The sequence below is a fragment of the Dromaius novaehollandiae genome, chromosome 10 (assembly GCF_036370855.1).
Source record: "Dromaius novaehollandiae isolate bDroNov1 chromosome 10, bDroNov1.hap1, whole genome shotgun sequence".
Taxonomy (NCBI): Eukaryota; Metazoa; Chordata; class Aves; order Casuariiformes; family Dromaiidae; genus Dromaius; species Dromaius novaehollandiae.
The window spans coordinates 16,861,727-16,875,890 of record NC_088107.1 but is presented as its reverse complement, the minus strand read 5'-3'; the positions used below and the strand labels follow the sequence as shown (position 1 = coordinate 16,875,890).

Below are 14,164 nucleotides of genomic sequence, written 5' to 3'. Positions count from 1 at the left end.
CTCAACTAAGACACAGTTTTAAATATGAGAGTTCAAGTACTACTTGTGCAATGCATAATTGCTAGATGGAAGTCAGTACCCCAGGGATTTCGTCTGATGTAATCTGAATTTTATGAATAAAAATACTGGGAAGTCATTAGAATATTAGTCTTTCCAGGAACACTTTGGACTAGTACATAATATAGGTCTGAAACTGTTACTACAAATTAATGTTAACGATTAAGTAATTATCTCTCCTCCATCTCTTACCTAACAAAAACTTTCACAGAACCCCCACTGCCACCCCACAAATACAAACACTTTGAAATCAAGTGAGATTTAAAGTAGGTAAATATTGGAAAAAATATTTGCAATGTTTTTTCCGTTATAAACTTCATGTTTACTTTGACAGTGACCCCCTCTTTTTCTGCAGACTTTCATTCCAGTACTAGTTTTTTCTCCCTTTGTGGAAATGCTTGTTTGCAAATATATGCATGACTAAATTTTTTGGCCAGGGTTTCTGCCAAAGTATTCAGATGCCTGATCTGGAGCTGGCATTTTCTTTTTTCTTCATTTTAAAAGCAAAAAGAAGAAACAATCACAAGCTGACTGGATGAAATATATTTGTTCATACAATGTTAATCAGATAGGAGGGAGCAAATGAATAAAGACAAATGTGAAGCTGAGTAGATTAGGACTCTTCAGGCAGGAGAAGAGACAACTGAAAGAGCAATATGATATAGAGGTCAAGAAAATCTTGAACGGCATGGAGAGGTTAAAGGGGGATCAGTTGTTCATGTCTCTTCCAGTACAAGATGCAAGGATCATCAAATGGAGATAGCAAAAGAAGAAGTGATTCTCCATACAACATGTAGGTAATCTGTGGGATTCTTTGCCAGGTGTGATGCAGGTATTAAGCTTCTGCATCAGGTCAGTTGGAGACTGGAAGTGTCTGTGTATGAGAAATCCAATGAAGGTTACTAAATATATAGACATTTTACTCAGGAAATCCTTGAGCTGCAAATGGTTGATGACTGGGAGAGTACTTGGAAGATATATATGTATATATAATATATATGTATCTGTATATATATGTATATGTAAGCTTTCCCTGCTCTGTAAGCATCTGCTTTTGGCTACTTCTGCAGGTAACTGTACTAGGTAGACTTCTGGTCTCATCTACTACAGCCACTCTTATGTTTGAGTTGCCTGGCATTACCTTTGACTTAGATTTTGGCTATTCTTTGAAACAGAAATGGGTCTTGAAAAATATCTCAATTTGAAACTTTTTTTCATTCCCTCTTTACATCCAAATTTAAGAGTTGTTATTTGTTGTTGTTGTTCAAAATGATTGGCTAGAAATATTCATTTTTGGCAATTAAAAATTAAACTTGAAATCAAAATTGATTAACAGTACATTTTGGCTAGTGTACTTTGAAATGTTTGGAGCTTTGATTGCAGTTTCGTTGCTGGTGAGGTTTTGGGTTTTCACCCAATTTGGGCTGTAAGACATTCCTGGGATATGGAAATGTTTTCCTGTTCAGCTCCAGTAAAAAGTTAATTCAGCTCTAAACCTGGAAGAGGTGGACAGGAACTAAATAGGAAATATAGGTCAAAGGGTTCAAACTGTACCTTACCTTGCTATAATTTGATTATTCAGATCGTTACCTTTTCTTCAATTTTATTTCTAAGGAACCTGGAGGAAATCTCTATTGCTTTTATGCATATCCCTTGGAATCATTTCACTTAAACTGACACTATCATGACAGGGGAGAAGCTGAAAAAAAACCTGACAGTTTTGCGAAAGATAAGACATTTCTGGAGTTGTATTTTAGGAGAGCTTGCCTTCTTAGCTGGGTGATCCTGCAGCAAAGTCACTTGTCTGGTGCCAGCTTGCTATGGAAATAGCTAAGATATTAGAAATCCAGCATGACTTCTGGATCACATCATTGAGTAGAAGGAGAAATGAAATATGTACAGCAAGAACATGTATTTGAAACTCAGAAAACAATTATGAGGAAGAGTACATGGAAATATGAGAATCGCTAGAATATTAGCAAAGTAAGACGTTGCTGAATGAAACTCCCCTGTCGGGTGATGGACTGCCCTCCACGCCAGTCTGCGGCCCAAGAGCTGCTTTCCCTGCAGGGTGGAAGGCTGCATGGTGGAGCTCTCGGCAGAGCGGAGCTGGCAGGTGGTGGGTGCAGCCAGTGCCGGCTCAGGCACAGCCAGCCTTGTCTGCACCAGGAAATCAGTGAACTAACTAGTGAAGTTTTGGTACTAGCTACTCTCACAGACTCTCCCTGTGAATATTTATGCTTGGCATCCTTCAAGTATCCAGAAAAAGACAAACCTCTGTCTCAGAGTTCACAAAAAGGGAGAGGGAAATAAAGAGGTCAGTGGTGCATGGAAGATGATTGTATTGCAGTGGTAAGGAAAAAAAAAAAAAAAAGAGAAAAAGGAATTTGCGTGAGTTTTAGCCTTTGGCCTGAAGTAACAAATACAAAGAGATGACACAGGTCTCCAACACCAGCCAGCCCATTGGTAAAGTGGGGGAATCTGCCCAGCTTGAGTATCATTAAATCCCAGTCTACTTAAGTGGCCTTTGTTCAGTTCGGGGAATAGAACTAATTAAGCATCCAAATGTCTCAGTCTAAGACTGGTGACTTGGCATCTGATCCCACAACATTCTTGGACTTCCATGAAAGCTGCATTTTAAAAGAAATGGTGGGAAAATGTTTAAGGATGTGTTCTTGGGAGCCATATTTTGCTTTAATCCTCCTCTCCCTTTTTTCTTGTTTCCTCTTGTCTTGCCTCTTAGATATGAGCCTGTTTTTCCCTTTTTTTCGTCGTGCCCTTTGTATTTTTTATAGAGTTGTTTTGTTTTTATTGTTTTTGTCTGAAAGCCTTAGTAAAGCTAAAATAGCTGAAGGGAAATCCTGTGTTTTCAGCACAAAGGAACTGTTTGAGAATTGCTAGGTGTGTTCATCTAAGCAAGAGTTTGATGTTTTCACTGATACGGTATCAAAAGGCTTAGATCATTTAAAGTATATCCTGAATTTCTCCAAACTTACCTTTTACAGTGAATGCCTAGTAAATAGTTATTTTTTCTAAAACGTCTGCGGTGCATACTGCTTACAAAACTATTTTCATGCAATTATGTCTAGAAATACGTCTCATCAACACTGACTTGAAAAAAAATTCTGGACCTTTAAGATGAAGGAAAAAGTTCCTCCTAGCTATTTACTGTTAACCCATTTCCAAGTAGGTTCTGCATACTGTGAACCTGTTGTTAAGTTTTTCAACATATGAATGGATTAGTCCTGATTATAACAATTGCCATCACTTGTGCAGTAATTAAAAAAAAAAAAAATTTCTCTAGTCATTTTACTAGGAGTGATCATGTAGTCATGAGTGATCATCTTATTTTTTAGAATAAGTTTGGGGTAAGGCTTTATCAACATTAGCAAAGCTATTGCTAAGCTCTGCAGGCCATGCCAGAACTGCACTGTGAAAAGTTTTATGCAATATATTATGTTGTGGGATACTTAACCATCTGTGCCTTGTCCAGTACAAAAAGCCATTAAAATATTAACAGTATCTAAAACATTTATTTGGATTTTTATCCCCTTTACAACCAAACTCCTTTGCACACCATGATTCTAATAACAGAGACAAGACATATAACATGATCTGAAATATATTTTAAAAGTCATGATGCTAAGGTCCAGTAAGATGGGTCGTCAGTTGATATGTGTCCCATTCAAAGCCTTAAATCCCAGTTTCAAAAGGTATAAAGCTGCCTCTCTGAAGCAGTGCAGGGGCATGCAATCCTGGAATTTTAACCTGTTCCTATGTAAACAGTGAGAATTATGTTTCTGGGCCATTTGTTTTGCAGGGGAGAAGTTCCAGCTTTGGGATGCAGTGAGAAAAATGCTTGTTTTATTTCCTGGTGACTTTAAAATTGGTCGGTTTTGAAGCTGTTCTAACTCCAAAGAGTAAACCTCAGTTAGGGTGCAGTCATGAGGTAACTAACAATATCGGTTAAGAATACCATTTGGTTCATAACTATGCATATATGAAATTTGTTGTATAATTATATTATCCAATGTTGTGTAAAGTGGATATGTGTGCATAAATATATGTTAATGTTCACACATCATATTTTCCCTCCAAGTTACAACATTTAATATGAATGAAGTATTACTTTGGGCTTTGGTATTAGAAGGTTCAGGTATTTAATAGTCAGAAAGCGTATACATAAAATATCCATGAATGTTTTTTAAATTTTCATTGTGCTTCTATGCATTGTTGGACACTTCTTATAGGCCTTGAGGATGGTACTTAATGCAGATGAAGGACATGCTAGCAGAACAGCTGCAGTAGTTTTGGATAACCTTGAAAATTCTTGTACCTGCAGGGTGATTAAGCTAGTTTCTTTCTGAATCTTTCTCATTCTATAAGCAATGATGATTTGTGCTGCAAAAGAATGTTTATCCAGTATACGTAGCAAAGGAATCTGTAATTATTTGGAGTCATGTCATCTTCCCATGATATTCTCCCATTTGAGGAGAAGAGGAGGCAAATAGAAGCTTCCTGTTGCTGTTTCCAGGAGATCTGTAGTTTTCTTTTTGCTGTGACCTAGTGTATCTATAAATCATTTTACTGTTTCAGAGAGGCATTGCTTAACTGAACAGTGTGTGTGTTAATGTAAATGTTGCATGCCCCTCTTAAAACCTAATAACTGACATCCTTTGACCCAGCACTGAAGTAGGAAGCAAGGTAAAAAAAGAAAAAAAAAGAAAAGAAAAGAGAAGCCTTAACACAGGGGCATCTTGAACACCTGGTACAAGAGAGTAGTGCAGGCTGTGCTTTGTATAGCACTGTCAGCTCATACCTGTTAGCACTGTAATGAATTGGATCTCTGGATCAAAGGGAAAAGCTGGCTTCATGGGGGAAGAGGAGGAGGAAGGCGTAGGAGATGCTAGAACTGGAGAATCCTCTGGATCTGCTGGAATCTTCCCCAGTTCATCTCAGAGACACTAATCTGGATAAAGCGGGAGGTTGCAGTTGGTCCATAACCATAACTTGTTGATCACCTTTAATTATTTTGAATGCTTTAGCGTATGAAAAGCAAAATATAAAAATTCAGATACCTATAAAGAAGGGCAAGCACAAAAAGCAAGAAAGAAACCAGCTTTACCTCCATGTTTTTCTTTTTTTAAAAGCATGTATAGACAGATAAAAATAGATTGACCAAGCAGTGACTAAAATGGTAGACCCTTTGTGTGTATCCATCACAGAAAGGCACTGTTCCTTTGGACATGACTTCAGGAAATGATTTATATTTGTCAACTACCTTTCACTTTAATGGATGTTGCAAGTGCTCAGCACCTTATAGGATTGGGCCATTTGTTTACTTTAGATTTCTGTGTGTCTTGCTAAGCTCATTCTCTAATTCTTTGGTCTAGTTCTTCTGAAGTCTGCTTTCCTCCTCCCCTACCACCTCCCTAACCTAGATTATTTTAAATGCTGTCTGCTCACATAAAACCTTGTTTAAGGTAAAGTAAGAACTGGTAAGAAGACAACTATTCCTGAAAATTCTGCTATCGGACTTTATGCTGCTTATATTTCTTTGTCCAGTTTTACAGGTCATCCTAAAAGCTATTCACTGAAAGAAGCTGGGAGAAATGAGAAAATCCAGATTCAAACTAGGGTGTAAAAATGAAGAGTGCAAAGCTTTATTCTTCAGGTTGTAAGTCAACCACTAATTTCCTGGACAAGAGAAATCTTTCCTTATGTGCAACTAATCCCGCAGTGACCTGCTGAGCTATTCCTTAACTTTTTTTTTGAATCATTTGATATTGATTTCTCTCAGATTAGATTTTTGGGGAGTCTCTGGTTTGATCTGTTATGTCTGTTTTGGTAGTCCTGAATGTTTGGCCTTTCACAATAGTGTGTCAGACTGAAGGAAACTAACATTCACTTTCAGTTGGAATATTTTTACATAAATATTTGTTCTTCATCAGTTGTAGAATTACATAAACCAAACTGGGAAGAATGAAGTTGCTTTCCCTATTTTGAATACGTAGAAATTTGTGAACAGAAATCACTACATCCCAAAAGTTAATTATAGTCAATTACTACGTATTTGTTTTCTAGGACACCTGAAAGCATCCACAAATTTTTCAGGTAACATATCTTAATTATAGATTACTAAAACCTGTTGCTAAATAATTGCGAAAATGAATAAACATTTGAACTGCAAGTTTAAAATGATAATTTATCATGGAAAAGCTCCCTATCCAAAAAGTGCCTCCCAGTTTGCTCTAAGGAGGAGTTGTCAGCAGAACAAACAGAAAGCCAGGGACAGACAGAAAGAGGGTGCTGGAGGGTCAAACAGCACAGGGATGCTTATGTTGGCCATGATGCCTTTGGTCTCTGAACAGAGGGTTTCATATGTGTCAGTAAGTCAATCAAGTACTTTTTGTGAAAAACAAATTCCCAGTAATAAACAATACACTTTGAGCAAAAAAATGCTAGTTTCTTCCCTGTGACAATGTTTTCCTGTTCAGGGTGGTGTTTTATTTTACGACCGATTTCCATGTTGGGAGTACAAACTGTCTGGATTCATCAGCTGCTGTTGCTCATTCCCTCTAGCCTCCTTCCAGCTTCAGAAATGTACAAATGTAAGAAAAGAAATAGTTCCCTTCACATTCTTTGATCGTTGCTTATGATGTTTTGTTGGGGAGAAATTTATCATAAATTAACTGAACCATGAATGAGCTGTTGAAAGTCTTTGCATGTTATTAGATTTGCTGATGGATGGTTAATGAAACTAAGCGTGGTGTTCTACCACCAGGAGCAGTTCAACAGCATCCAGCAGGGCAGCACAGGGAAAGTGTGCAGAAGCCAAGATTGCTTTGCAAAGGAAACTGGTTCTGTTTTAGTGAAGGAAATCCAACAGATTTTACAATATTAAATTTTACTACACACATCAAATTTGTGGGTTTTATAAACGTGAAGTATGAAATCTTTCTGGAAGGAGTACGTCCATCTTGCCAAGTGAGGTCTCAGCTTCCAGGAGTGCAAATACGGGGATTTTGCTTATGATATTTGCTGGGATAAGAATAGGAAAATCCTCCATAAACTAAAAGGTGAGGATGAGCTCAGCAAACAACGGATGCATTGAATCTGACAGCCTGGAAAGCACAAAGAATCAAGAGTGCAGTTGCCAGAAAATGTTGTTCAGATTTTGTCATGCAACAGCAAGGCTAACAAGGGGCCTGCAGATTTCCTTTTGAAGTCAGTGGGAGCTGGGAGTACTTAGTACCCTTTGCGGGTGCTAACCAGTTTGTTGGCTTTCACCACGAGAGTTTTCTCTGCCTTTATAGTGCCTAGTACACTAGAAGTGTAAGTCCACTTACAGCTTTGCTTGCTGATCGGTGACGTAGGTTCTGACTATTACATTGTTGCCAGATTTTAGACTTCTCACACCCAAGAGGTGAGTGTGAACTGCATGGTATACATGTATATGATATTACCAAATTACAGCTGCTTTGATGAAGAGGAGATGATGATCAGCTGGCTAATTAGTGGACCTGAGTGCATGGATGCTTTCCCATAAGATTCACGTGAGAAGTTCATAGCAGGGTTGTCTCTTCTATCACAAATGTTGAATTTGGTCATGCAGAGTTAGGCTCCCTAATAAATAGGCTAATTTGCCAAGTTTCCAAATAAGCCAGCTGTAGCCTAGAAAAAATAAGGGCAGGTAGACAAGTGATGATAGCCTGGAAATCTCAGGAAATTGGCACCTGATGGGTTAGTGAGCAGCACCTTCAGAAAGTACCTCTCATGAGATGCTATTACTAAAAGCACTGTGTGCAGACCATCTCTGAACCTGGGTGCTTTGCAGTCAGGCAGTAGTATTTCTTGGGAGGGGCCATGGTGGGGTATGCTTGTGGGTAAGGCATTAGCTGATCAGTGAAGTTACTTATTTCATTTCCCTGTCACAGTTGTGCAGGGTAGGAAGTCAAAGTTAACCTCTGTAGCCTCTGCATTGCCTTCTGCCACTTTATTGTTGCAAACTAGTCACCTTTTGGGAATGATCAGATAACATGAGGCCTTTATTTTCTGATGTATATTATAAAAATGCTAATAGTGGTGATAGCTACTTATTGAGTTAAAGAGATACAGTGGCATTGAATAAATCTGATAGTAAATAATGTAGGCTTGTAGATTTTTGGCTTAAAAAATGATGTATTGTTGTTGAGAGTTTATTACAAGAGAACAAAAGGTTGTCTTGAATGCATAAAATCCTATAGTCTCCAGTGCTTCTGAGTGATTCCACCAGTTTGTTTTTCTTGTATAGAAATAGTCACCTACTCACCAAAAGGCAGTGTAAGTTAGCTAACTGGCAAAAAGCCAGGAGTTGTGTCACTGATGAGATCATTGATGGCTTTGTACAACTGTTCATAGTGGTTTAGGAAGAAAGGAATATGGAAAGGAAAGAGATCATTTTGATTTAAAATATTGCAGTCAGTGTAAAACGAACTGATGTGTTTATGCTGTGTTGTTCTTTCTAGTGTAAATGATTAGACTGAGAGTATCTACATTCTGCTTGCATTTTAAGCTGTTCATTTAACAAGCCTTTTGGACTTCTATATACATAATACATGTAATATACATATCAGTACAGCAAAGTAATTTCCCTGAATATAATAATTCTGAAGATTATTTGCTTTCTAGTTAAACTGAGAGGCCTAGTCAGGATATGAGCCCCATTGTGGCAAATGCTACCAAGCATCCAAGAAGGTTGGGGGAGCAAACTTTTGCCTCCCTGAAAGCCATATTAATTCAGTAGAATTTTACATGAGCTTGGAGACATGTCCTTATGATTCATTTTTGGGGTCTTCAGGTATGTGTCCCTGTTAGTCTGGCTGTGAAGATAACCTTGTACATTCAGTTGGCAGACTGGAGCCTAAATTTAAAAAGATGCAAGAACGCTTGTACCAAAAAACAGAGGGAGAAGGCATGCATTACCGAGAGTGGAAATGTTCAGAATTAGAAATTATTGCTTCTAGAGGTACTAGGTGGTGGTGGCACTAGTGCTTTACAGCTGGTGGGGATACCTGCTGCTGCACGGGGGTGGTGTGCTGCCTGTTTCTGGGTGTTCTGATGGCTCGGGCTTAGTGCCACGATGGGCAGCATTGCTGTTCATGCAGTAGGGAAATAAGAATCAGGGATTTTACTGAACCTTACGCAGTTCTGATGGGGATGGAACTCCCTGCTCCCAAGGTAACGCCCAGCCCTGATCCTAGGAATTATGCCCTCATAGAGATAACAAAGGAGAACTCAAAGAGCACCTAGGAAGAGTGGTGTGCACAAGGTGGCAGAGCTGTTGCTCTCCAAAGGGACTTCCCATTCTCCCGAGTATTACAGCCATGACTCTGGCACTTGCTCTTGCACTTGTCTGACATAGTGATCTGATTCACTTCACTCAGCCAGCAGGTGAACATTCACTTTTTTTTCTGCTGGGTTAGTTTGCTGTTGATTTAGCAAGCCAAACTGGTTCATGCAGAAATCGGACAAGTACCAGAGTCAGCATAAGGGGTGAAAAAAGAAATGGAATCACGTAACTGATCAGGTAACTGCTCCCTGAAACTCCAAATGTGAAAATTCAAGCAGAGGCAGGATCTATCTAAAGACTTGAGCAAAAAGTTTGAGTCTCCCAACAGCAGTAATTGTAGAAAAATCTACATTTTAATTTGCTCTCAAGACTATTCTGTGAAAAATATCAACATAGCTCAAATCTTCCCTTATTTTTCTATTAGCATAAGAAAATGTATTTGAAATTGCCTGGAAAGCTGATTTTATAATCTCTGTGTGCAGTTGACTAGCACAAAGTATGTAAGCTCAGAATTTAAAAATTCTACAAATGGTTACAAACCAATGGTTTTTGGGCAATAACCTGAAACTTCATAGAAGTGGTTGGGAGGACCTAATGAGAGTCTCAGAGAACAGCTGGAAGCAGATTCCTCTTTAATGCTTAGAGGGATACAACAGAGCTAGCAAGTCTCATGGATGAAATGTGGAGGAAATGAATGGTTTATTATCCATCCAGAAATTGTCATCTTTTGCACTCACAAGCCAGAAGAATGATCAGTGGCTCAGCTGAAGAGCCAGATAGCCATTTTTGCTGCTTGGTGAACAGCTGCTCTTCCTGAATGCTGCAAGCCTACAAAAAGTACTAGAACAATGCCAGAACAACACATCTTTCCAGCCTTTCTGTGCAAAGTGTAGACATGACAAATGAAGGCATCAGAGATGCATAATCAGAATGATGGGATCATTCATGAGAACAGTGGTGTGAATAAAATCCTAATGGTCAGCCTTTGGACCCTCAAGCCCAAATACCTGCATAGGAGAGAGGGAGACTGCTATGGGCTTGATCCTATAATACTCCAGGCAGGAGCAGGGGCACTCCACAGGGTAAGGCAACAGCTGGATGTTAGCTGCAGGTTAGGAATTTTTTTTAAGTATGGCTCTGTGTAAATGTGAGGAGGTGGCAGCATCTGGAAGGAAGGAAGTGTGAGTGTGCAAATATGGAGATTATATTTATGTGCAGCATGAAATTTCTGCCTAGAAATTCAACTCTACATTGTCATCTTAACTACTCCAGTTTGTCAGTTTTGCATAGGAGATGCATATAACACTGTGACCCATGCTCCTGGTTTTGGCATATTTTATATAGAATCTGTTATAGTTTGCAGGGCAAAGAAAATGGAACTGCTATTCACATGTAAAGAACTAAAGATTTGTAATGAGAGGAAGTCTTGCATAAATCAGCACTTAAAATCCTTCCAGAAGGGCTTTTTCTTTCTACTATATTTAAATTCATTTTGCAGTTAAAAACATCATTTTGTTTTCTATAACAATAGAACCAAAGCTATTTGGGTGCAGTTTCCCTCATATCTGAGAACCTGAACATGTGTCAGAGTGTATAACTGTGTGCTCTGGAAAATCGGTACTTTAGTACGCGTTACAAAAGATATTATGACAGTGGATGGGCGTCCTCTTCAGCATCCATCTGTGCTAGTGAAGAGGTTACCACCTCCAGCTTCTTATCACCTCCCACCAGCCAGAGATTACCACCCTTACTGTTCTGCTGCCAATGCTCCTATTTTGGAGCATTGCCTATTTGCTGCAAACAAAATAAGCTGTGCTACCTCAGATCACTGATTTAAACTGTTTAAACTAACCTAGTTTATATTGCCTGAAACAAATAAGGGTGTGCTTACATGAACTGATCTGCTGCATGAGTTGGATAAAAGTGGTAGCTTCTACGAAATCATGAATAGCTGGGGGAGTGTTACAGGCAGTTATCCTGGATTTGGAAAAGGATGTCTGTTCATGGCCTGAGACATGAATGCAGTGGTTCAGTAGCTTCCTGAGGACCACCTCACTGAACACCTGAAGTCCTTAGGATTTGGAAATGTAGGTCAGGTATTTTGGCTTGTGTGTAATGCCTACTCAATCATACTGTGGATGTTACAGTCTTTTCATTGTAGTAGAAAGATAAGGAAATTAGCCACAAATAGACAGAACCTACAAATTATATTGTCGTTTTATCAAGCAAACAGAAATAATATCAGATTGTTCCCTTTTATTAAACCACAGAAAGTTCTATAGCGATCTCAGAAATGCGCTCTCCTGTTTCTCTGAACCATCGATTGGTTCATCTCTAGTGACACTGCTGGTAGCATACCAGAACGTTACAGAGACGAGCAGAATTATTTGCTTCTGACTGTCATGCCTGGAACATCAACTACATGAATTTATCCTCTTTGTTATTGACCATTACATCTGAGATCAACCTAGAACATCCAGAGCTAAAGCTTTACATAAAAGACTGTTATAACAATATATCCTGGCTTACGTGGATAAGCCACAGAAGATGATGATGTAATGCACACTGAACAGTGAGCTTAATGGATTTTGTTTTCAGCATCTCTTCTCTCTGCTTCAGTGCACAATATTATTCTTCCTCTGGCCTGTCTATTCAGAACTGTGGTAATATCCAGCAAACATTCATATCACTTTCCCCATTATTAAAAAAAAAGAAAGTGTTTAATATTTACTTTATGAACTATTCGTAGCCTGTTTTATTGTATGGTTTTATATGGAGTTGGCAAATCCACATGCCGAAATCTGCCCTGTCCTATAGCAAAGCAGCCAAGCATTAGCACAGTGCCATCAAAAAAGATGCCATGCATAATGCTGCTTGTAGGAAATTCATCCTGTCCCTGAAGTGAGTTCTAGATCTGGGCATTCTCCAGTCTCCCTGAATGTCCATGTGTTGACACTCAGAAGAAAAATGCCTCTGCTAAGTTGGTCATTAGGGTCGTGCACGATAAGGGAAGTGATCTCAGAGCAGAGACTGCTTTCTAGGCTGGAATAAATGCTATCAGCTGCACCTTGACATGGAGCACAGACAAAATATGTTGATGTCAGACCCCAGACGAAGCAGACAGGCTGCACTGCCAGTACTGCCTCTGTCCACTGCAGAGTCAGCTTCAGCCAAGTTTGTTCTCATTCATGTCTGTATCTTGGCTGAAGAATGACATTTCTGATCTGGTTAAAAAAAAAAAAAAAAAAAAAGCTGAGCATTATCAGCATACTAATGTAACCCAAAATACCTCACAGCTGGTGACTGACCAGTGAATGCTGCTGAATGAACCCCATAGCACTGTGGCAGGGGGACTCTTACTGAGACATGTTCACCATCCAGTTTTTATCAGGCTCTCCTTATCACTGGAGACCTCCAGTGAAAAACAGATAGAAAAAAAAATTGGAATAATCTGTGCTATCCCAATAGCATGACAGCTGTCTTGGCATTATCAAAGGCTCTTTAAATTTAATAAAATCGGCATGGACACTTGGGCTCCCTCCACTGTCACTTGATCGTTAGCTAAGGAAATGAGCAGAGACTGTAGTCTGCCCTTGACTGACAGGGAATGGTGATAGCAGAAATGTTCCATTAAAATCATTCACTCTTCTAGTGATCTTTTTATTTTCATGAGAAGAAGAATAGGTATAAAGTGCATTCATACCTATCTCTGAAACAGCTTGAGAATTAATGGTATATTAATAGAGAAGTGAAGGTCTAAGTGTCCACGTTCCCTAGCTGAGCATGTTGGGCTCTTCTCTGTGCTGTTTTTTTTCCCTTCTACAGTATATGTCAGGCATCTCAGCTGTGATAACCATTTTCTTTCTCTTCTCTAATGAGAGAAGAAATGAGCAGAAGATTATTTTTATTCAGGAAGTTAGGGATTTTGTTTTCATTTCTTTAAAAGCTAACATAATAGGTTTGATTTTTAGGAGTTCTAGATTGGTAAAATGCTATTTTTTTAGAAAGTGAGGAGAAAAATGTCTTTAGCAATAATTTCTGTAGTGTGTGCCAAGACAGTTGAACAATTTATTTTTTCTCCTTAGAGTCTGCAAAACAAGGGATATGTTTGAAACTAATCACAGAAATAGTTCTCACTAGATTAAAACTATTGGGCAATATATTATTGGGCAATACATTTGGAGGATTCTAGGGGGAAATCTTGGTTCCTGAGTCATTTTGTACTAAATGAACAGGTGAGTTCTGCTGTGGTTCACAACAGAAATGAAACCTAGCTTTTAAAAGTTGCTACTGTGTTCCCTGTCTCCAGGTACCAACTTGCCTGTTCTGTCCAGTTTTAACTAAATGCATTCTTATAAAAATTCTCAGTGATGGTGATTTACAAGTAAGAATTTTGTAGTTTCCAATTTTGGAAATTCTAAAAGTTGACCTTTGTGGTAATAGAATATTCTGATAGTTACAGCTGTAGTAAACTTTAGCAGAAGCCGTGTATTGCATATACTCATAACCATGCTGATTCTGATGGATTAAGTATGCAAAGAAAGCAAGGAAGGTAAGCTAGACTTAACTGGTAGGGACATATAATTATCTAGGTAGGCACCTAGATAATACCTATCACTGTTGCTGATGACACTTGGTAATGAGAATTCTTAATCAAATTGGATATAGGGAGCACATCAGCTTGTTATCATTGACAGCAATAGGCAGCCTCTTCTATTCCCTTATTTCCTATTGATCCGTTCTTTGCACTGATTCTGCTATTGCAAATTTTATATT

The 14,164-nt window shown here is 38.7% G+C and overlaps 1 protein-coding gene and 1 long non-coding RNA gene across 7 annotated transcripts in view; one reads left to right on the top strand and one right to left on the bottom strand.

Moving 5' to 3' along the window:
- Nucleotides 1-14,164, top strand: part of LOC112991095 (uncharacterized) — a 69,331-nt gene that overhangs the window by 16,729 nt on the left and 38,438 nt on the right. The gene's annotated exons all lie outside the window — the stretch shown is intronic.
- The window catches only part of LIPC (lipase C, hepatic type), a 64,978-nt gene that overhangs the window by 27,015 nt on the left and 23,799 nt on the right, over nt 1-14,164 (bottom strand). The window contains exon 2 of one of the 6 annotated variants that reach the window (XM_026113343.2): nt 4,877-5,026. The exons of 4 other annotated variants lie outside the window; for them this stretch is intronic. In XM_026113343.2, the coding sequence (XP_025969128.2) occupies nt 4,877-4,931 (55 nt within the window). In that variant the 5' untranslated portion in view covers nt 4,932-5,026. Of the gene's footprint in view, nt 1-4,876; nt 5,027-14,164 lie in introns of those variants that run through there. One more of the 6 variants, XM_064517437.1, reaches the window with a different exon arrangement.